This window comes from Suillus subaureus (genome assembly GCF_016647635.1).
Source record: "Suillus subaureus strain MN1 chromosome Unknown BJ212scaffold_5, whole genome shotgun sequence".
In the NCBI taxonomy this organism is placed as follows: domain Eukaryota; kingdom Fungi; phylum Basidiomycota; class Agaricomycetes; order Boletales; family Suillaceae; genus Suillus; species Suillus subaureus.
Genome location: NW_024538561.1, coordinates 255,010 through 279,230, shown reverse-complemented (window position 1 = coordinate 279,230; position 24,221 = coordinate 255,010). Strand labels below are relative to the sequence as shown.

The 24,221-nt window shown below is 45.6% G+C and overlaps 4 protein-coding genes across 4 annotated transcripts; 2 read left to right on the top strand and 2 right to left on the bottom strand.

Annotated features, from left to right (window-relative positions):
* Positions 1-8,404: 8,404 nt before the first annotated feature.
* On the top strand, positions 8,405-9,401 carry BJ212DRAFT_1296539 (uncharacterized protein; the record flags this gene model as incomplete). The annotated part of the gene is made up of 4 exons (XM_041332476.1): positions 8,405-8,417; positions 8,546-8,793; positions 8,843-9,019; positions 9,066-9,401. The coding sequence occupies 4 exons, from the start codon at positions 8,405-8,407 to the stop codon at positions 9,399-9,401; spliced, it is 774 nt and encodes a 257-aa protein (XP_041196891.1).
* A 2,919-nt stretch (positions 9,402-12,320) lies between these two features.
* Positions 12,321-12,848, bottom strand: BJ212DRAFT_1263294 (uncharacterized protein; the record flags this gene model as incomplete). The annotated part of the gene is made up of 1 exon (XM_041330331.1): positions 12,321-12,848. A coding segment is annotated over one exon (528 nt), but the record flags the coding sequence as incomplete, so codon positions are not given.
* Positions 12,849-17,930: 5,082 nt separating this feature from the next.
* On the bottom strand, positions 17,931-19,226 carry BJ212DRAFT_1476911 (uncharacterized protein; the record flags this gene model as incomplete). The annotated part of the gene is made up of 1 exon (XM_041339458.1): positions 17,931-19,226. One exon carries the CDS (start codon positions 19,224-19,226, stop codon positions 17,931-17,933), a length of 1,296 nt encoding a protein of 431 aa, XP_041196889.1.
* A 1,039-nt stretch (positions 19,227-20,265) lies between these two features.
* BJ212DRAFT_805536 (uncharacterized protein) lies at positions 20,266-21,491 on the top strand. Its single transcript, XM_041344103.1, has 4 exons — positions 20,266-20,278; positions 20,328-20,414; positions 20,470-20,937; positions 20,990-21,491. The coding sequence occupies exons 2-4, from the start codon at positions 20,397-20,399 to the stop codon at positions 21,368-21,370; spliced, it is 867 nt and encodes a 288-aa protein (XP_041196888.1). The 5' UTR covers positions 20,266-20,278; positions 20,328-20,396; the 3' UTR covers positions 21,371-21,491.
* The last annotated feature ends 2,730 nt before the right edge of the window (positions 21,492-24,221 follow it).

Here is a 24,221-nt window from a genome sequence, read left to right as displayed (position 1 = left end):
GCAGCCATGTCTTCCTCCATCAGTAACATGCCAGTGATCACACCCCGCAGGATGATGCAAGGCCATACTGCACAAGTACAAGGTGTTGAGTATTTGCCAGGGGGGCAATGCATCATCACATGTTCAGATGACAGTTCACTCTGACTATGGGACCTGGAGAGTGGCATGCAGATAGGTGAGGACTGGCAAGATAAGGGAGTCAAGGAAGGAGTGAAAACCATAGTATTGTCTCCAAACAGCAACATTGTTGCAACCAGAAGTGATGATGGAACAGTGAGATTGTGGGATGTTGAGATAGGAAAGGTGTTAAGAACCATGCTCAAGGGAGAGAGAGACTGACTCAGAGGGGCTTGGCCTTAGCTCATATGCTGTGCCCCTTACCCGAGTATGTGCCTTTCATTTCAGAAGAAGTCTGATGATGGTCCAACGAAGTCCAGAGGACTTCCAGAGGCTGGCTACTCTGGTGGAGAGTGCAGGAGGACTTCCAGAGGAGCATGGGAGAGTTCTGGAGGAATGCAGGAAGTGCTCTGGAGAGTTCCCACTGCAAGGTAATACTTCTACAGGAAAACAGGATGGAAGGATAGGAGGTCCAGAGGACAGGATGTCTGGAGTATGGAGGACAGGAGGTCTGGAGGTCCGGAGGACAGGACATGGAGGTATGGAGGGCGGAATGTCTGAAGGACAGGATGCCTGGAGGTATGAGGGACAGGACATCTGGAGGTATAGAAGACAGGATGTCCAGAGGTCCAGAAGGAATAGGGGCTACATCAGATGAAGTCCGATGTAGAAGCAAATGGAGGTGGACTACCCTAAGGTAGAGTCAGAGGGACAGGAAGTGGACCTAAGTCTGGAAAGAGGGTAAGTGCCGGAAAGGCAAGACTCCAGCCTAGGGAAGCAATCCCTAGACTTGGGACAGAGACATAGGGGACAAATCTGAAGGTCTGGAATTCCGGCCTAGGGAATCCATCCCTAGGCCTTATGGAAAAGGACAAACTCAGATGGACTGAAGTCTGGAAGAAGATTGGGCAAGTCTAAGGTGATATTCAGACTCAGGACTCTACTGTAGTTGTACAGGGGTTATATACTAGAGGCTATCCGAGAGGATCAGTAAGCAAAGGAGTAAGGCTATGTACGAGCATGCGGAAACACATTGGTAAGTAAGATGGAACATAAGTAAATGAACTTGGAGATGAAACTAGTACAAGGATCAATCAGCAAGACGGAAAGAGAGATAACTGAGAACCGGAAAGGTGGAGATGCCTAAATGGGGATAGGCGCAGGATCTTGGACAGAGGGTGGGAATAGGTCCAGAGATAGTAACAGTTAATATCCGGAGGTCTGGAGATCTGGGGATCCAGAAGGCAGGGCAGAAACAGGACTGAGATATGTGAGGTGGTAGATGTAGTCTGGAATCCAAGAGGAGGTAAAGTCTGGATGTCTTGCTGGACAGAATGTGCATAAGGTGGACAGGATAGGGGATCCAGGAATGAGTTGGATATGGGGTCCGGAAATAGGTCCGGAAAGCACAGGAATATGATGGGATCTATGTCTGGCATATGGGATATGACAAAAGGTCATTGCAAAATGGGAAGGGCACACTGAGGATGTGTTATCAGTGTGCTGGAGTGCAGATGGCAAGTGAATGCTGAGTGGATCCTCAGATGGGATGCGCAAGTTTGGGATGTCATGAGCGGCAAAACTGTCCTGGCAATTGAGACTGGGCACATACATGTGTGGGCAAGGATTTACTCTCCTGACCAAACAAAGTTTGCTACAGGAGGCTTCAAACAGGATGGAATAAAAATCTGGGATGCGAAGACAGGCAAGCTTCTCACCACACTCAAACACAATTGAATAGTTTTCAGCTTGGCATGGACATCAGACAGAAAGAAACTCATCTCCACATCATATGGTCCAATTACCATATTCAACACAGCCACATGGCAAGAGATTGCCATCCTCAAGGGTCACACAAATGTTGTCTGGGCCATTTCCTTGTTTTGCAATAACTGCCTCCTTGCAAGTGCATTGGATAACAAGACAGCACATCTTTTGGATCTCAACACTAACCTCCCAGTTGGACCACCCCTCCATCATGAACATCGACAAAAGAAATGAAATTATGCAAACCATGTAACAGGCCATAACAGCCAGTACAAGGTGTACAATTGCTACATTGCCTACAAACGAGTGACAGACTAGTGAGCTATGATATAAGTCCATACATGCAACTGTTTTTATACATACCCTGCAAATCTTGTTATATTTGTATCTTAGTAGCTAACTTCTGTTTGGGTGACATTTGATACATGCTGCTACAACTCTTGTGACAATTTGTGCTTCCTGGTGGTTTCTTGTATGGGTAATGAATTTATATGCGGCATTCTCATTTGATCACAATAATGGGCACATCAAATTGCACCACAGTAGCTACTAGAGTATACTAGGCTATAGGCTATAGCCAACAAGTGTGAGTGTAAGTTGATATACAGATATATGAGGGGCAAGTACTGAATGTAAAAAAGGTGATGAGGCAATGATGCATGATAGGTGAGGTGGCAGACTAGAGGACAAACAAGAGAAAAAGTGAAGTCGACAGAAGGTACAAGAGAATGCAAGAAGGGTGTGAGATTGTGCGAGAGGGCAGAGTACAGTTTCGGATGATGCGGGAGGATGTAGAGGGCTACTAAAAGTTAGAATATGAGGAGAAATGAGAAAATTTACATGCACAAGGTAGCAGTGGGCACACAGTGTATGATATATAAAAAGGGAGAGACAGAAGAAAAAATGTACCATGCAGATGATGTGAGATGGAGTTGAGTGCAGGGAATGCAAGCAGGTAAATGTAGGCAGAAGGCAGGGAAATTTTGAACTGACCTTGGTAAGAGAAAGAGGAAAACTCGCTAAAATGATGCAAGAGTGTGCAAGAGGGCACAGTGAGGTGAGTAGGGGTGGCAGAATGCAACAGGTGGCAGGGTGCAGGCAGTCATGGTAGGGTATGGTAGGCAGCACAATATTGGTAGGTGGAGACAGTACTTAAGATGCAAGAATCCCTGAGTAGTATTATCAATATAAAGGGACTTACAAGGGGCACCAGCAGGCGGGGGAACATTGTTAGCATAGCAGGAGGGATGATTGAAAGAGGTGTGCTACTTATGATGAACTTTGAAAGAGAGCTGGATGGATCTTTGGAACTTCAAGCTTCAAATTCAAATTCAATGACTTAGTGAAAATTCTGAAATTCATGTACATATGGTAGTGTACCTTGCAGGCAGTCAGCTGAGTTTGTGGTCCAGGGTCCCAGTTGTGACTCAAAATCATGCACCTCTAGCATCTACCATCTCATACATACCTCTGCACTTCTGCTGATCACTGTACAAACTTCGCACATTTCACATACAAGCTTACATTTGGTACATATCTGCCACCAATTTGCATACATGCTACAATCTCATGCATACCTCCGCATTTCTGTTAGTTACTTTACAAGCTTGGCACACTTCATATGCAAATTTTACATTTCACACATCTGTTAGTACTTGCATACTGCTGCAATCTCATGCATATCCCCCACCATTCTGTTCAGGGTTTATAAGCCGAATAAGGTAGTAACTGGCTGTACACATGACTGACACTTTTGTTGATGAACATGAGGTGACCTGTGCAGCCTTTTCTACTGATGGAACACTTTTAGTCACTGGTTGTGAAGACAAAAATGCATATGTATGGGATATTCATGCCATCCTGAAAGAAGTTGGCCTTGAATACTTCCTCCCTGATGTAAATCTCTTGGTTCATTGGTCAAATGATGTTAATCTAATTTCCCACTCGCAGATCACCATGACAACTCAAAAGTCATTCAAGGATGTATGTGATGTGTTCATTAATATTTTCAACCATTTTAAGGTTGTCACTCTAGAGTAACACTACGCAACTGCGGCCTGTGCTTAATTGTGTACCACAAGATCTTCTTGATGACTATCATGGTGTGCAACCTCATAGTATTTGCCCATCCCATCTCGCACACCTTTTGTCACACCTCCACTGCCCCCCTCATTATAATACCAATGACGCAATTCAACGCGATTTTCCTGTTGTTGACATTCCTCTGGCAAAGGGCAAAGTATGTATTTCTTCATGTGCATTCTCCATCACCATGAATCAATGATTTCTATCCAGGCCAGAAATGAGTCAGCACAAACACAACAGCAACACCAATTGCACGGCCAGGGGTCGTCCACAACACCACCTGCTCCAGGTGTTAATACTACCACAAGACCTGTGCATTCATGATTCCACTGATTTTTGACTCATCTTGTGCTTTTTCAGCCTGCTGCTCCCTCGATGTCTGTGACACCTACTTTGAGTTCATGTCCAGATGGACTCATCAGTTGCCTGTTCTCACTCTTCTGCTCTCAATGCTGCACCAATGAAGACATTCCTCATGCTGTCGAAGTGGCCGCAATGGAGGACAAGGGGGTATGTCTTTTCTCCAATGCATTAATGTATGGTGTCTGATGACTTATATACAGGCATTATTTGTTGCTGGGCAGCCACAACCAGATCCTTCAGACTCTCAGTCTGCTGGTACTGCCACACCAGGTGCAAGACCTATGCATTCACTACCTGTCCAATGGTTGGGTCATCTCGTGCTTTACCTCTGCTGCATATGTAATCATCAAAGGACTGACAGTAATTCACAACCGACACAGCAGCAGGAAGGTCAATCACAGGATCAACTGCAGACTCATGTGACATCATCGCAAACCCAGCAGCAGCAAGCCCAATCGCAAAGTCAAGACCAGGCCCAAACATCATTATCACAGACTCAGCCTGCCATTTCCTCAATGTCCACGACACTTACTTTGAGTTCACATCCAGATGTACTTATCAGTTGCATGTCCTCACTCTTCTGCCCTCAAACCCATGCCAACAAAGAAATAGAACTCACAGAACTCCCAAGCCATTCTAATTTTGTCAAAGTGGCTGCAGTGCAGGACATGTCTTTCTCTGGTGTGGTGTCTGATGATTAAGAAACACATTGGCTAGCAGATAAATGTGCGAGTTCTCTTGTATGATGATACAATGGGAGTGGACTTATATACACTTCAGGCATTGAGGCATCCAAATATGGAGGAAAGTAGATGAGATTAGCATCTTACCATTGACCTTCTCCATCTGGACTGTTATATGAGAAAAGTATCTCATGGAAAGGTATGGGGGGGACTCATCATAAGTTAGAACTGCATGGTCCAAAAGAGCAATTGTTTCACTGACTAAAATATGATATGAGAACCTTGCATTGAATGTAAATAACTAAGTGAATATAACAATATATAACAGTTATCTGCCTCTGGCATACAGGTGGAGAGTGTTATACACTGCAGATCGCCACATTGTGATCATGTGTCATGTAGGAGGTGAAACAGTGGTAGGGGAGTTCTGTAGGAGGTTCTGATATGAACAATGAGCATCCCTTCAGCCTCTCACCTGCCACACTTGTCCTACCAAATCACCATGTATATGGTGTCACTCATTCTCCCACCCCACTAAGACTACTTACTGTTGTAACTTGTAAGGCTGGGTATGAGTTAGAGAAGGAATTGCGAATGAAACGACATAGATAAGAGACAAGTGTAAAGGTAATCGACAAGACAAGTAGGAAAGCATTAGAGACAGGGACTTTCTGTGAGGTGTTCAGTTGTGCTTGGAATGGGGAATCAGCATATGAAATTCTGCTATTGACATGAGTGTAGTACATGGGGTGTACACATACATTTTCAAGCAGTTGACTAGGCCAGAATGAGCATGAGGTGCATGTGGTGAAAGTAAAATTGAACCATGAAGGCAAGGGGATTGTGGAATCTGAACACAAGATGTGATAATGAAAAAGAATGTATCTGCATTGTCTCAGATGTGAAGAGCACCAGTGAGTCACAACTCAGTTGGGTAAAGGATATTCAATATTCAATACTTACACTGTTTTGCCTTGTCGCCCACTGCCTGACAAAGTTCCCTAGAATTTCTGTACCTGGCTCTACCCACTCTCATTAATGATTATGCATGGACGATACATTCACATGTTCATACCCTGGTTGAGACACATTTTCAAGATTTCAGTATTTCACTCATACAAGAGTCTCCTCTCTGCCTTGCTGTGACTGATCAAATATTGTCAATCTGCCTTTAATGGAAAGGGGGAATGTTTTTGAGCATGGCCTGATTTAGCATTGAGCTCTCAGCCAGTGGACAGGTCAATGCCTTCAGTAACCCTAGCAGTGCTGTTGCTTGAAACACCTCTACAAAGCCAAGGGTGCCTACCTGGAATGAACCTTCAGTCACAAACTCACGGCAAGCTGAATCAAAGGACAAATAGCATAGCTTATGATGCACAGTCTCCCAGCAAATCTTCTGTGCCATTGATACCAAGTTCTATGCCTAGGCCCAATATCTACAACCCCTTGGGTATCGCCACACCAGTGCAATTGATCACTTTAATTCCCATTGTGCCCAGAAAACAAGTCAAGCAATACAAGAGGCATGTTATAGTGTAGGCAAATTATATCCTGAGTAAGTTGCTGTTCTAACCCATGCTCACAGTAAAGATGCAAATGCAGTGTTTAAGGTCAAGAAAGGCCTTTTAGACTGTTCAGAGTAAGCATGCTGGCAGTGAGAGAGCCACTGATGAGACTTGAATTGAAATGAGCTTGTAGGGAGCTTGCTACTGTAGTAGGATGGGAGCCGCTCATGCACCCAGAAGGGGCTTTATTCTTCTATCATCTGAAAGAAGTGCATCTACCACCATTTCTACATGGCTTGAAGCACTTATACCATGCACCAGAGAGTTTTCACCAATGCCAATGTTTGAGACCCTGTGATTGCTGCCAAAATTGGTGAAGCTGTCAATGAGGCATACAGAAAAGTGTGTGAAGCAAAAATCTCCATGGATCCACTTGTCAAGCTAGTGTTGGAGCTCATCATGGCTGATGGCAAAGAGAAGTGGGGCTACTACTTTGCTGATTATGACAAATGTGTTGTTTTCTGGTTCGAAGACCACAAATCTGTTCCCCTTCTGAATAACATTTGAGGTGTGGAGTGCAAAAGCCATGTCAGTGAGTTCTTTCTGTGCAGTTCTTTCTATTCGAGCTTCTGTAATTGCACTGTCCCTAGGGTATGCACTAGAATTGCAGTACTGGCTCACACAACTCTCAGCAGTATGCCTTTCCCTCATACCACCAAAGTACATGTACTCACCTTTATTACAGTCCTTCTTATCTCCTGCAACTTATATATTGTGATATTGACAGGAGACATGTCGAACTATTTCCAAACAAATGCTGAAGGTTCAACTGCTCTGCTAGGCTTGCAGAGCAAAAGAAAGAAAGAAGTGGCTCTCACTCTGGTGGTGAGAGGAAGGCTACTGACTCTCTAAGTGTTGGTCGAAGTGTGCCAGGCGATATGTTCAACCCTTAAGGGAAGCAAGGAAAGCAAATCCATGAAGTGACACCAGGTCAACTCTGGTGAAGCACGCTGGAAGTGCGTGCGCAGGAATGTTGAGTGTGTAGGTGCGCGAAGCGTGGGAATAAGGCACATGCAGTGCGCAAACATGTAAAAGATGATGATTGGCTGCTGCTGAAGACTAGGGCGATGACTATGATAGATGCTGGCTCATGATGGATTCTAACTCTCAGTGACTACTGACATGATGGTGGTAGGTGTATGAAAACTTCCTAGGCCACAGGTAAGCTGTGCCTAGGCATGCTCCCAGGGCTCAGAAGCGAATAGGGAGCGCTCTAAGTATGTAAAATGGGATAAGGACAGGGTCCATGATGAAATAATGCCATACAAATACTAAATATGGTCTGATAATGAGAATAGATGAGGAAGGACTCACTAGGGAACTGGTTGGACAATGGATGGATGCTCCAGGATGTTGCACAACAAAGTGCGACCAAGCGCAGGAAGAGTGCACTAAGCACATGCACAGGAATGCATCGCATAAAGCAGGAAAGCATCGCACCTCTGGTGCATTTTGCAAGAAAGTCATAGCTAGTGAGTCGTACACTGTACCAATCGTCATGTGTCGAAATATGTGCGATATACACCTAGAGGATTCTTGTTCCCTACAACGCTTCCTCCCAGAAAATACCATCGTGAATCTCAGAGAAATTGTAATGCTTGCTCAGGCAGGTGAGTAATAAAGAACCATGAGTGTTTCAAGCTTAAAAGATTGAGTTGCAACAGAAAATATCACTTCTGAAACATGCCTAGCACCTTTTGCTTTGGATGAGGTTGATAGTATGCTCGGCCTTGTGGATTCACTCATGAGTGAACAATTCCCTGATGTGGGAGGTCATTGTTGATTATTCTTTCAGGTAGCGCTGATCAAGAGCATGAACACTCCATGTGGATAGTTGGTATGTCTGATTGCAGAAGGTCAGTTGATTGCTTCTGATATGTTTGCCAATTTCAGCCTGATTCACAAGACTTTTCTGTGAGCTCAAGTCATTATGCTGCACGCCCAATTTCCTGACCATTTTTCTAGGTAATGCCAAGTTTGTGAATTTTTGTGGACAACCAGGCACCCAACTTGATGTAGACCAGTCATTATATGGAAAACCCAATGCCCTCCTGAAATGGATTCTTCGCTTCATAAAGTTTGCTCTGTTTGGATCCTTTGATGCTCAGAGTGAGGCTATTCACAGGATATGGGTAGATAAAACTATCATTCAGCTGCAGTGGAAGAATTTTATCGATACACTCACCAGTGAATGGAATGGATACACAATATATGTGAGTTGTGATGTGTTTCATATTATCACGCAATCATGATCAATCCCAGTCCACAGTGATGCTTGCTGTTGACATCAGCTTCCTTGCAGTCCAATCTGTCCAGACTCAAATGTCAGCAACTCTTCTAGCATATCTGTCTACTCTCTGCATCTTGGGCTTGTTAGTGGTCTCATTGGTCTTGGCTGGACAAGTTAATGACAGCCGGCAATGCTCTGCTAAAGATGTGGTAAGAATCTTATCTATTTTGTGATCTGTATTATCTATGTCCACAGGCCTCTTTCATGGAAGGAATGTCACGTTCTATGCTTGGCCTTGAGAGCCTTGCCCTCATGCTGAGTTTACCATTTGCACTTCTGATTTGGGTGTACATTACTTGTTACATTACATGGGTCGGTGGCTCATTATTCGACAGAATGGTGTTCTTTGCTGCAGGATTGTCTGTCCTGATTTTCCACACTGCTGATGTTGTCATCATCTCAATTGCATCTCCAGTGTGGTTTGCCATATTGTGCCTAGTGACGTGGCTTGTACTAGCAGCCAATGACATTCACATTTCTCACCTGAGGCCTTGGGCTGTCGAACGATTGTTTCAGCTTATCCAGACCTAAGTAGTCTGGGTAGACTGATTTTTTATCACATTCTTTGTCTCAGGAACAGAAAATGTTGATGCGTCTCAGTGACTTGCCTCATAGTATGGACTCAGCTGTATATCTGCCACTCAACCTTGAATGGTTTCAAATGGAAATGCCACATTAAATAACTCATCTCATCTTGACATTGAGTTCTTGTATATTATAATCTCATTGTTGATGCCATCTCTTGCTAGTCCATTTAAAGAGAGAGCGCAGTGTAACATAACGTTACATATGAAATCATGCAAGAGGCTTCACCTGAGGCATTTACAGATGTGCAATATCAGCCAATGCTTATCCTGTCTTTAGGAGATCCTGCTTCACTGTCCAGAACAAGAGAGTGGCATGCATGCCCAAATGTGTCAAAACCAACGGGTGGACGATGACTGACTTGTCTCCTGTAGCAGGTATTGGTATTGAGCGGCAAGAATGAGGGAAGCTCATTGACTCACTAGCAATCTTTGTTGTCACTAGACCATCCGTTCTAATTCGAAGATCTAGGCAGACTCCCATCACAAACACAAGCCAGGATCCACCATGGTTGAGACCGCGTATACAAGATGTTGTGCACCTGCCTGGCAGACGATGTGCTATCCCAAACCTGAAGTCAGCTCACTCCAAATGTTGGACTTGGAGGATAGCACACAAATGAGCAAAAACTAATGAGATGAAAGGGAGTACAAGCACCTACATGTTTAGTGGCAGATATGCGAGAGCAAATGTGTTCCAGACTCCAGTAACAAGACCAGATAGTGAGTTTGGGAAAATAAAGAGAAAAGTATTATGATAACTTGGGAGCATTCCCCAAGCTAGATGAAAAGTGGAATGACAGTTGCATTGGGGACAGTGATAGTTAATATGATATTCGTCACTGACAGGTGCTGCCCATCTTGAGGAGAGTGCGAGAACACCATTTTAGCTGAGCGAAGGGCAGATGCATGTGGTTCTGCAACATGCACCATCCTGATCATGCTATCTGGACAGATCCAGACAACTCGCTTACCTATCTTCACATCAGATGCTTTGAACTGATTTCTGGACTCTCTTGATGGGAGGTCACTTTGTATACTAGTTGTAGTCCTTGACGCTTGTCGGTACAGTCGAAATGGCTATGTGGTGATTTGACAAGTGGCTCAAGTTCTAATCTGAAATTTGAGCACAAAACATGGACTCAGTATGTTATATGAAGAGTTACCACGTATCAAACACATATGGTATGATCACACAAAAAATGGTGAAACAACAGCCTTGATGATCATGGCTGTGATGTAGTCACAATGCAACCATCCTGGCTTGTCCAAGATTCCAAGAATAATGAGCAAGGCAAGTTCTGGGAGGTTTTGGAACATGACATCCAATGATGGCACACTGCACAGCCTGAAAATAAGAGGGTTTGATGACATAGGGTGAATATGAGGTTCCAAACAGGCTGGAGGAAACATGTAAGACAGAAAACAAATGTGGTTCCCCATCGAACTTCTCACTATCATCAAGGTAGTCCATCAGATCTAGGAAGATGTACTTGGCATTAGTCACTGATGTGGGCGCTCCATCTACACAGCAATTAAGCTGTAAAGCAAATATGTACCTTAAAAGATGGCTTGGATGAAGCAGTGCCCAACTTTCTCTCCAATCCAAACACCCACTGTTTGCAGGTGATTTGAGCATTCTAAATGGTGTTCCTCATAAGTGGCAGGCTAGGCTCTTCTGCAACACATAGATATGCTTACCAGTGTCTTTAGATACCTGCAAGGATCTCTTGTGCATTCTCCAATTATGCACAATAACTGCTGCATATACTGTTTGAGGTTAGCTTTGGTGCCGGCAAGGACTTGATTCCTAAGGCAGGCTATTTGGTGAGCAATGGCTTGTGCACTTCACTTGGCCATAACTCAAGTTAAAGAAGATAAGCTGGTCGACTTGCAAAGAATATTTGGTGTTGCCAAACAACTTGCTTTGATTCAAAGATCCTGGTGGGCTTTTCTCACATACATATCACATGATCTGCAATACTTGAAACCTTCAAATGCCAACTATGGCTTCCCCAACCAATAAGAAGCAAGATGAGCCAGCAGTAGCACCCCGCAAGACCATGCGAGGCCATACCAGGAGGGTAAAAGGTGTTGTGCACCTGCTTGGGGGACGACGCATCATGACATGTTCATGGGATGGCACACTCCAACTATGGGACATGGAGAGCAGCACACAGATAGGTAAGGACTGGCAAGACGAGGAGGATAATAGAGCAGGGGTGTGTAACTTGGCATTGTCTCCAAACGGCAAGACAGTTGTTGGCGGAAGTAGAGATGGGTCAGTGAGGTTGTGGGATGTTGAGACAGGGAAGGTCATCGCAAAATGGACTGGGCACACTAAGAATGTGTTGCCAGTATGCTGGAGTGTGGATGGTAATCAAGTCCTGAGTGGATCTCAGGATGGGACAACAAGAGTTTGGAATGTTGAGCATGGAGAAACGATCCTGGAAATCAAGACTGGGCACCAGTATGTGTATGCAGTAATCTACTCACCTGATGACACACAAATTGCCACTGGAGGATTCAAGGATGGAGTAAAAATCTGGGATGTGAAGATGGGTGGGCTAATTGCCACACTTGAACACTATGGATTAATAGTTAGCAGCTTGGCCTGGACATCAGACAGAAAGAGACTTATCTCCACATCATATAGCCCAATTAGGATATTCAACATGGCCACTTGGCAGCAGATCACCATTCTTTTTTGTTTTTTTTTGACAAGCGAGTTTATTATATAGCCACTGACACTGTCTAGTTCTATATAAATGCTTATAGTGGCTCCTGCTACAGGTGCCAGTCTGAGGGAAAATACTCTTATGCACTGCCTACCTAGGGTAGGTGTGTGTGGGGCTCTGTGAACTTCCTAGGTTGCCTTGGTCTGTGGGGGTTGGGGAAGCTTAATACCCACTAAAACCTCAAGTGATGTTACCCAGTTTTTGGGGAGGGGTGATTCCTTCAATAGTGTTGTTGACCATGTGGCGTGGACTAGGTTGGTGAATTTTGCGGTTCTTTTAATTTTGCTGGCAGATACTCTGTCTAGTTGAAGTCGGGCATCAATTGCCCTGTGCCATTGTTTTATGATGTTCTCGTTATTGTGGGATGTGCCCTGGATAACGTGTTTGCATCGTAGGACCCATATTAGGTAAGCCGACTCTGAGATAATGATTTGCAGTAATCTTGATTTTCCTTGCATTGAATTCGTTGGTTTTATTCTCCCTTTGTCGCCTTCACACATTTCTTCCGGGGTTTTTATTGATCTGCATCCTAGGATGGTGCCGAGTGATGTATCAGGCCATGGGGTGTCATTGTGGGGCCATAGTTGTTTTGCCAAATGCCATATTAGTTTTTGTGGGGGGCTGTTGCATTCGGTGAGGATATGTTCTAGGGATTCTGTGGCATCCCTGCAGGTTGGGCATCTGCTTTGGTGTTCCAGGTGTGGGATATTCGACCAGAAGTCTCCGATTTTTAGGGAGTTGTGCAGTGCATGGTATATGAAGATCTGAAATTTCTTTGATAGGTCTTTGTTGCATCTGCCGAGCCACAGTGTTTGGTCTGTTTTGAGATGTCCAGATATGTTTTGTATTGCATATCATGTTCTGTCAAGGAGGCCATGTGTTGAGTTTTTCAGTTCATCTTTCATGAATGACAATATGTTCTTGTAGGCTAGCGCTTGTGTCATTCTGGTGAGTTTTGCTCCTCTTAAGTCAAAGTGTGGAGGGATTGATGTGTCGATTTCATTGAAGGTGTCTTTTCTGGCTCCTATACCAGCAAGTCTGTCAGCTTCTTTGTTTCCTTTATTGCTGTTGTGTCCTTTAATCCATCTGAATGTAGTTGTCGCTGATCATTTATGCAGGTGGTAGGCTGTCGCTCTGAAAAGATTACTATTGGTCACACTGGTCCATCCTCGGTCTTCCCAGTTGTTTAGGTTGTGAGTGAGGCCTTCTATTGCATATCATGAGTATTCCTAGTAGGATAGTAGTGAGTTCTCCCACTTGGTTAGATTGGGGGCTTCCAGGTACCAACAGCGCCTTATTCTGATTGTTATTCTCTCCAAGCCAGATCCCGCTCCCACATCTCGCATTTTATTTGCCGTTGTTCAGGCAAGATCCATCAGTGAATATTTCTATGCTCCATTCTTGTGTGCCTCTGCCATGTCCTGGTCTTTGTAGACAGTGAGCTGGTTGTTGGGTTGAGTTTTTGGTATTGTCAAAGATTCTGAAGCATTCTGTCAGGGAGGACTTTGCAGTTACTGAGGGGTTGAAGACAATATCTCCTTGGCATTGTGATATGGCTCTTGTGTTTTTCTCTATGCAGTGGTGTGTCAATGTGAGGTTATTGGTCAGTGGGGTATTGAGAGGGCTGAATTTTGGAGTTATCTTCGTGAGTATCGCAGATGCTGATTGTATGCATCTATGAGGGTTTTTGCATCCCACTAATCTGTCTATTATGCAGGGGTTGCAGGCACAGTCTTTTTTTGGTCTATGGTTCTGGTTGTTGATAGGTCTGTAATTTAGTTTCATGATGTCTTTAACTGATCGAATGGCGTGGGTGCATTGGAGGCATGAGTCCCTTGATTTGAGATAGGTTTTAGGTGGTGCTCCCAAGTGTAACCATGCTGGGAGTTGTTTTTTGAGGTGTTGTGATAGTTTTATTGGTGCAAAGCTCATGTTGTATCTCTGGGCTACTTTTAACATTTCAGTAATTTCTTTAGGCAGGTGGTTTGCCCATGGTCCTCGGAGTGGGGGGGACCAAGTTGTTAGGAATGTTTGTAGGTCATTCATGTTTTTCAGCCCATCTGGTCTTAATGTGTTTATTAGCAGATCTGCGACATACGCCCATGCCGGTCTGGATTTTGACATGTCTATGTAAGCGCTCAGCCATGTCACTTGTATTGCATTGTTCCTAGATGTGATGTCTAGTATTTCTAGTCCTCCTTCATCCTTTGATTTTTGGAGGCGCTTCAGGCTGATCAGTGGCGTTCTTGCTTTGTTCCAGATGAATTTTCTTATAATTTTGTTAATTACTGATTCAATGTGCTTTGGCATTCCTTACACTTTTGCTAGGAATTATGTCATGCCTCCTACAAACATTTGTATTATCAGGCGTTTTCCATCTAGGGTCAGGTGTCCTTTGTTCTACAGGCTGAGGGTTTTTTCTATCTTATCTAGGATTGGTTCCCATGGGGTTGCTTCATCTAGTTCATTCCCTATCCATGCTCCCAGTGATCTTACTGGTGTTCCATCTCATGCTATTCTGATTGTCGTGGACCATTGCTGGTCTTCCTCATTTAGTTTTCTTGTTTCAAGTACCTGTTCTCTATGGGCTTTGGATCCGATTGGTAGGATTTCTGTTTTTTCTAAGTTGAATTTGGCTCCTGATGTGATGCACCAGTTTTTCTGGATTTCCTGGAGGTCTTTGTATTGGTCTCCTTTCTTGAGGTAGATGGTGGTGTCGTCCACATATAAGTTTACGATTAGTTGATGTTGAAGTCCTGGTATGTCATAGCCTTTCAGTTTGGGTGAGTTTCTTAATGTGCACACTAATGGTTCTATGGCCAGGTTGAATAGCAGGCAGGACAAGGGGTCTCCTTGGCACACACCCCTTGTGACTTTAAATGGGCTGCTCATGCATCTGTTTATTGTTACACTTGTATATGCATTGTTGTATAAGGCTCGGATTGTGTTGATGAATCTCTCTGGTAGGTTAAATTTTGCTAGTGTTTCTAGCAGGTAGTCGTGACTTATTTTATCATAGGCTTTTTCTTGATCCAGTGTGACTATCACACCATCTTCCTCCATTACATCCACATAGGCCATCATCATTTGAGATAGTCTGATGGGGTCAAAGATGGAGCGTTTCGGTATGAATCCACTTTGGTCAGTGTGTATTAAGTTTTGTATCTCTTTTGCGAGGTGCATAGCTAACGTTTTCATGAGCAACTTGTAGTCAGTGTTGAGGAGGGTTATCAGTCAGTAGTTTTCAATGTCTGATCTATCTTTCTTTTTGTATAGTGGGCACATCCAACCTAGCGTGAAGTTGGAGTCTTTTGCTAGTCCATTTGACTGGATATCATTCATTATTATCGTGAGGGTCTTTATTATGTTGAAGCTCAGCTTTTCTGCTGATTGTTGTTCTTTATGTCTTTTGTGTAGGGTCTTCCACACCTCATAGGGTATGCCATCTGTGCCTGTTGCACTTCCTGCTTTTGATGAGTAGAGTACTTCCCTTACATTCGATTCCTGGATAGGGTCGTGTAATGGGCTGTTGGGTGCATTCAGTTTTTGTTCATGAGGGATCTCATTGGTCGAAGTTCATATAGCTATGGGTCTTAGTGCTATTTCTTCTGGGTAGGTGTGCACATGCTGGAGGTTTTCATGGTATGTTTTTGTGATTTTTGTCATCTTTTCTGATTTGCAAGTGAAACTGTTAGTGTGTGGGATACAGAGTCTGTATATAAGGTCTCTCAGCTTCTTTGGTTTGTTCACCTTTGACCAGTATTTGCTTATCGTCTCTCCTTTTAGGGACCATTGCGCTTGGGCTTTTAGGTGGGAGTTTTTGTAGTGTTTTCTCTCAAGGTGCTCCAGTTCTTTTTCTAGGATCCTACAGTTTTGTCTTCTATCTAGGGCCGAGTCTATGTCAGGTGAGTTTGTAGTCACATGAATGTCTTTTTGTAGTTGCTTAATCTTTTGGTTGATTCTCGCTAGGTGGGCATTTGCTGTTTGTTTCACTATTTCGCTTATTTGGGTTTTAAATGCCTCCCATAGGGTTTGAGGGTTGTCTGAAGCGGTTCTGGTTTCAGGTGTGTTTCTGAGTTCAATCTCTTCCTGTAGTTTTATACCTCGTTCTTCTATTTTTTTATTAGGTTGCCGTCTGACAGGATCCCTAGTGGCCAGGTCCATCTTCCCTGTCCTATGTGTGGTAGTCCTGGAGGGGCAAAGTAGACGAGGACAATGTTATGATCTGTGGGTATGGGGCATAGGTAAGATTTCCAGTCTGATACACTCTTGTCATGGGTGTTTGATGTGTAGATTCTGTCTAGTCTGGACAGGGAGTTAGCATTGCTGGTGAACGTGAAGAGCCGTTCTGTCGGGTGTGCATGACGCCATGTATCTTGTAGGTTTAGGCTGATCTTAAAATTTCTTAGTGCTTCTGTCGCATTTTCATTGTCTGGTCTTGATGGGGCTTGATCAATGGGGTCTTCAGTAATGTTGAAGTCGCCCATCATGAAGTCTAACATCCCTAGTCCATTGAGGAGCCATTATGATCTAACAGTGTTCCAGAAGCGTTGGTGTTCCAAATGGTTATTGGGTGCGTAGATGTTTAGAATTCTTATCGTTTTTTCCTCATGCCATTTAATTGTTAGTGCTATTGCCCTTCCAGGTATCAATACTGACATCTTTGCATTTGAGACATTCATTATTTCTTTATTGATGACAAAAGCTACTCCAGCAGAGCTTCCTGGGTGGTTCGGGTCTGAGGAGTTGAGCATTAGGAGGCATCTTGGGAATAGCACTTTGATTTGTTTCTCATGTTCATCAGATAGGTGCATCTCTTGGATGCATAGTATTCCTATTTTGCTGTCTCTCATTAATTAATTTATTAAAGGCCATTTAGCTGTTGAGTTTGGGCCTAACATTAGTGAGGCTCTTCCTTTCATATTCAGCGTCCCTAGGGTGACATTTGCGCAGGTGTTTTTCTTTTGGTTAGTGTACGCTTGGTGTTGGTCAGCGGGAGCCTGGTGAGGCAGAGTCCGTCCTATGCCACCAATCTCTCTAGGTGCGTCATTGGGGGGCACCTCGGTGATGGAAGGTAGCTCCCCTCTGCTCCTGGGGAGGTTGAAACCAAGGCTGAAAAAAGAACCAGGGGGGGGGGGGGGGTTGTGTCATTGAGTTTGTGGAGGTAGTCGATAGTACTTTACTTATCATTCGACTAATGATAAGTCAGGGATAGCATAACCTGGCTACCCGGGAGACCATGTTAGCATTTTCGACAAATAGCAATGCCCAGAATGTTCCTATTCACTACTAATGGTAACTTCAGCCTCTTGGCATGGCTCGTCCGAACCTAAATAGGTTTCTGTGGTCTGGCATGCACCATGCATTGTTGAGACGACTCTCACTTTCCTGTCCCGAGACTTTGGTCAGTAAATGTGGGCATCAAGTCTTAGATCTGCCATTCTTGTCTCATGTGGAGCAGCTATGCTGTCAAGCAGCTCATTTTCACACTAAGTTTTAGGGCTTAGGTCAGAGTCGCTAGGGCTGGGGTGCTTGTTCATTGCAGTTGTGGTCAGAAAGGACTGGATTCATGTAAGTAGGGATAGACAAGCGTGCTAGGTATGTAAGTTGGATAAATGAGGGAATGTAAATGGAGTGGGGATAGAGTGGGGCTTCAGATGGTATGTACATGTGGATGAGGTATTGATTGTACAGCTGGGCAGTCTAGTATTTGCAGCGAGTGTATATGTCTAGGTGTTTCAACCAGTTCTCCCACCTCTCAGCCTTCTGGAAGTGCATGGCCCATTTGCCATGGTCCTGTTGCTCACTCTGGGGCCATTCCAGAGCAGCACTTCAGGGAAGGGGCATAGGCCACACGGGTGGGCAAGAGAGTGACAGATGGGGCATGGGTGGAGCGCTATGGCAGTTCCACAGCTGTCAAGCCCAGTGGGGTAATCGAGGATATGCAGGAAGCCTCTAAGGTCCATCCAGGTCTTTGCGTTGGTGGTTGGGCTGGTAGTGAAGATGTTGAAACAGGGAACAGAGAGGCCACCAGTGACTTTGAAGTCGAGGTGCTCGATGCAAATGGATCTAATGAGGTCTCTGGTAGCTTTGTAGACTAGTTCCTCCTCCACAATCTCGCTTGTGGAGAAGAAATCATTTATGTGGTGTCTGTTGTCTTCATGCGCCCAGACATCTGCAACCATTTTGTGGACAGTTTCCACGTTGGAGGTGGTGAAGCCGGATAGGCAGAATAAGAGGTCAGGGGGGTGTTGACAGGCAAAAGGAAGGGCTTCAAAGGTGATGTTTGTGGCGGACCAGATGTGCTGGTTCAGGATTAGCTCTTTGGTCTCATCTGAGGTATTGTGGACCAAAAAGCAGGTCAGGTAATTTTTTGCGCTTCTGCCACCTTGGGGTTGCAGGGGGGAGACTTGTATGGGAGCAGCATCCTGGTGTACATAGTTTGCTATGATAGCAACACTGTTACATATGTGCTCAGTGATGACCGTGGTTCTTTCAGTGATATCTTTCCCAGAGTGGTTGAAGACACGAACTAGGAATTTGGGATGCACTACCTGGAACCAGGCAAGGAGGACCTTGGTATTGAGGTGGTCAAAGATCTGGGCTGAGTGTGACATGTGCACTTTTGGGAAGCTGCCAGTTGGGATGGGCATGAATTGGGGGAGGATGGTGCGGTGATGGGGGCTGTTTTGGCTCATGATAGATCTATTGGTCTCCACCATGGCTAGGTGCGTGAGAATTGCCTCTTCCTCTGTGGTGGGGGTGTGAAGTGTGGTAGGGTTGGTGGGTATTTCCATGTTCTGGTCTCCTTGCATGTTGTTAGGTGTGTGGATAGATTCAGTGAGATCACTGTGGGTAGGGTCCATGGCGGGGTTACTCATTGGAAGTTCAACATGGGGCTCCCTCAACATCATGAGGTCAGGGGTAGGGAGGGGCTCCTGAGTTCCATGTGGGGATGGGGTTGGGGTGTTGAGAAGGGAGTCAGACATAGTAGGCAAAGAGGGGATGGGGGGCAGGGGTGTAGGTTGGCCCATGTTGTCATCATTCTGAAGGACATTGGGGGGGAAGAATTTTGGTCCAACTCAGGTAGATTGAGACATGGAGCAGGGGGTACTGGGGTAGGGGCGGGTGGTTTGGGAGATGGATTTGATAGAAGTGGGTTCTTTGTCTTTCATTTCTAGCAGGCTGGGGGTCAGTCTGGTACATGAGGGTTTTTATCTGTTAGTTTTAGTCACAGATTAGAATTACTATGTCTGCAGGCACAGGGATGGGCATCATGGCCAGGTAGGGTTTTTGAGGTTAGGTGTAATTGGGGACTCATAAGTCTTAGTTAAGGCATGAAGTCTCAAGGGTGGGTGATATCAGTGGCAATAGGGCACATGGAATGAGATGGGGGTTGGCTTTTTACATCGGGGTGTTGTTTCTTACTGTCTTCATTTTGAGTTGGGGGTTTTAACCTTACTAGTCGGGTCGTCATGGTGGGTGGTCGGAGCGTGTTGAGTTTGGCGGTTTCAGGTCTGGGTTGTGGTCTTCAGTTGTGTTTTTTAATGAAGTGTATCAAGGGTAATGGGCCAGCTTTTGACTGTGAGCTTTGGTAGCTCAGCCTTGCCCGCAAATTTTATGCGTGGGAAAAACTATCCATGGTGGTGGTACAGAAACAAGGGGAGGACCCAGATCGCCATTCTGGAAGGTCACAAATACTGGGTCAATGGCATCTCCTTGTCTCAGGACAACCGCCTCCTCACGAGTTCATCAGATGATAAAACAGCACACTTATGGAATCTTGACACCAACCTCCCAGTCGGTCCACCTCTCCAGCACGAGAGTAAGGTGGAATGCGTGGCCTTTTCTGCTGATGGAACAATGCTGGTCACCAGGAGTCGCGACAATAATGTGTATGTGTGGGACATTCACGCCATCCTGAAACAAGCTAGCCTTGAAGGCTCACCAACCATTGGTACTAATATTGTGGGTGTTAACATATCACCCACTCTCTCACCAACCATATTTGCTGCTCACACAGAAGGCTTCTCAAGGAATAGAGCGCACCCCCTGCTCCTTGCTGAGCGACAAGTCATTTTTGGAGGTACGTGACGTATTTCCAACCCTTCTCATGCATTATAACGACATTCCAGGCCGATGCTACGCAATGTCATGATGAATTTGGGGGTGTTGACGAACTCTCACCACGGTTTTTTGACGGTATGGAAGCCTATGATGATGTACGTCGTGAGCACTTCTATCAATGAATTCGTGTTCAGATATCTGTGTGATTAGTCCTGCCCAACGGGTGGTGCCCACCCTCATTCCTCTGCAAATGCACTCCTCACTCGCCTTGCCTCGCTCTTCCACCGCTTTCAACCTGACAATGCTGAAACAAATGAACTTCCGCAACCCCCAACGCTTTCAAGATTGCATCCATGTGTGCTCTTCGCTCACCTGTCGTCGCTCATTCACGGCTCTCCACCTGAAAATGATGCAACAAACGAACCCACTACGCCTTCGCGGTTAGATCTACATACACTCCTCGCTCGCCTGTCCTCGCTTTTGCCTCAATCCCGACCCAACTCCAACGAGGAAACCGAGTCTCACCCCACAACCTCTTTGGGTTCACGTCCAGATGCACTCATAGATATCCTGTCCTCACTCTTCCGCTCTCAACCACATATCAACGAAGAAATCGAACTTCTGCAACGTGCAAGTTGTCCTCATGTTGTCGACGTGGCTCCAATGCGGGACAGGGAGGTATGACTTTATCTGGTGTTTCAGTCTCTGGTGTCTGATGATCTCCACGCAGGTATTGTTTGTTGCTGCACGGTCGCTACCCACTCAGCCTAATGGCACTATACCAGGTGCAAGACCTGCGTATCCACTACTCGTCCGATTGTTGGCTCATCTCGTGCTTTTTCTCTGCTGTGCGTCTCCTCAACACGCCGATGGCAACGCACAACCGACACAGCAGCAGCAAGGTCAATCGCAAGGCCCGGTCCAGACCCAAGCATCGTCACTGCGGCAGACTCAGCCTGCCGCCTCCTCGACGTCTACGACACCTGCCGCTTCTGGTATTCATACTGCTACACCGGTTACAGCAACCGCGCAGCCACGGCCCCTTCCATTGCGGGCTCGTTTTATTCTTTTTCTCTGTTGTGCATCTCACCCGCATGCAGATGGGCATTAATATTGCAGCAATGGACACCTTATCTCATCTGATTATTCTATCATCTCTTTGTTCACGGTGTGTGTATTTGAATTCCACAACTTCCCCAATCTCGGCTTGGCCTCAACGATATGCCGGCAAACCTCGCATTTAATCTCAAAAAGTCCCCAGAAACATGACTTAGTTGTAATTCCTTGTGCTGCACATTTCGTGCACCAGTTACTCCATCCCTATCTATTCCTCAAGTACCCGATTTCCAAGTATGTACATCATGCCTTGGACCGGATCGTTCCCTTGCACAACTGCACATGTCTACCCTCCAAACCGCACTTCCTGCGAGGTGCAAGCTGTACATGCTGTCCAGCTAGTTCCAACATGGCATGTTGATCTCGCGGTGATTTTCAGCTATATAATTTTCCCCGGTGTACGGGCACTGGCAAGATGTGTCCGTGCCAGCGTGGGGCCTGTGGCCATGCAACCTGTGCGTGGGATCCACGAGACGTGTCGACCCGCTGCGACTAGTCATTCTGTTTCTCCCTGAAAATGACGCTGACAAAGTGTAGGTCATTGAGCACACAAAATGATATCACAACCTCTCTGAACAAAATTTTTGAGCATGCACGTGAGCACTTGGTGCTGATTCCATTACCGATTACCTGTGCCAAATCACCAAGCCAGTATGTAGTGATTACGCATTGACTGGAGCCACTGGACCGAACGCTCATTTCCATAACCCTCTGATACTACTTCTGCATGTTCATCTCCTTGTCGAGGTACATCTTCAAGACGGTCGCATTTCAGTCGTACAGGAGTCTCCTCTGCGCACTTATATGCAGATCCTGGATTCCTGGTCGAGTAAGCCCTACTCTTCCACATCACGAAATCACTCAGAGTACAAAGTTTTACGCAACACCACTTTCTTCAGCAGCCCACGGGAAAGTCTTAGGTGACAGCGTACAAACCTCCAGAATATTCATTAGGTGACATACCCGCAGTCTAGATGTCTTTGTGATGCTTCTGCAAGCCTAATCTCAGTTGTATGAGGTCGCGCTTATTATTAACGGAATAAATGAATTTGAATAGGAGATACTGAAGAAGCGCTGGGGGATGCAAGATGGAGATACTACACAGACATCTCGTGACGTCATGCTGCATAGCCTGCCAACATGTTGAAGATGTGGCGGCATCGGGTTGGAAATATGCTTCTAGAAACATGTGAGATGGAAAGAGATGCTGTTTGCCATCGAAGTAGTCCATCAGGTATAGAAAGATGCACCTGGCGCTAATCACAGACCTGTTCACCTCGTCTACACAGCAATTAAGCTGTGAAGCAAACACGAGGACAACACATGGAACGCACCTTGTTAAAAGACGGCATCAATAAGCAGGTGTCTGACTTGCACGACTCCAATCCAAACGCCCACTTATTGCTAGTGATTCGAGCACTGAACTTGTCTAGACTTCTCGTGAGTGATACTCTGGGCTCTTCTGAAACACATCCGCCTGCTTACCAGCAAATTTGGACCACTAAGATCTCTGCCCATTCTCCAATACGCAACTCCTGTGTATACAGTGCCGAAGTCGACTTCTGGGTGAAAACTGGGCCCCTATAAGCAGTTTGTCTGGTGAGCGATGGCTTGTACCTTTCTATTAACGAAGCTGAAGTTAAAGAAGATAGGCCGGTCGACTTACCAGGAATATCTGCCGTTGTCAGATAACTCGTTCTAATTCGAAGATCCTTACAGTTCGGGGTTGGCCTCTAGGTGAGGATTGAATTCCTATAAGCAGGCTGTCTGGTGAGCGAGAGTTGAAGTCAAAGAAGATAGGGAGGTTGACTTCACCAGGAACATTTGCCGTTGCCAGATAACTTGTTTCGATTCAAGAATCCTGGCCGGCATCTCTCGCATAGATCTGGTATACTTCAGACGTTCCTCACGCTGACCATGTCTTCCAAGACCAGTACGAAGCAAAAGACATCAGCAGTTGCACCCCGTCAGACGATGCGAGGCCATACCGACGAGGTGAGAGGTATTGTGCACCTGCCCCAGGGACGACGCATCATCACATGTTCGTGGGATGGCTCACTGCGACTATGGGACTTGGAGAGCGGCGCACAGATAGGCGAGGACTGGCGAGATGACGAGGAGGATACAAGGATGCACGAAATCGCATTGTCTCCAAACGGCAAGACTGTTGTCAGCGGAAGTAGAGATGGGAAAGTGAGGTTGTGGGACGTCGAGACGGGAAAGGTTGTCACAAAATGGGCAGGGCACAATGGAGAAGTGTATTCGGTGTGTTGGAGTGCGGATGGTAAGCGAGTAGGAAGTGGATCCGAGGACGGGACGGCAAGAGTTTGGGATGTCAAGAGCGGAGAAACAATCCTGGAAATCAAGACTGGGCATATGTTCGTGTATGTGATGATATACTCGCCCGACGACACAAGAATTGCGACAGGAGGACAGCCCATGGAGATCCAGAGCAGAATAGAAATCTGGGAGGCAAAGACGGGCGAGCTGCTCGTCACACTCGAACACATAGACCCAGTTTCCAGCTTGGTCTGGACATCAGATGGAAAGAAGCTTATCTCCGCGTCACTTGGCCCGATTAGGATATTCAACACAGCCACTTGGCAGCAGATTGCCATTCTGGAGGGTCACACAGACTGGGTCCGCATTTCCTTGTCCCAGAACGACCACCTCCTTGCAAGTGCATCACGGGATGAAACAATACGTCTGTGGAATCTCGACACAAACCTCCCAGTCTGTCCACCCTTCCAGCACGAAGATAGGGTAGAATGCGCAGCCCTTTCGACTGATGGAAAAGCGCTGGTCACTGGTAGTGACAAAAACAATGTTTATATGTGGGACATTCA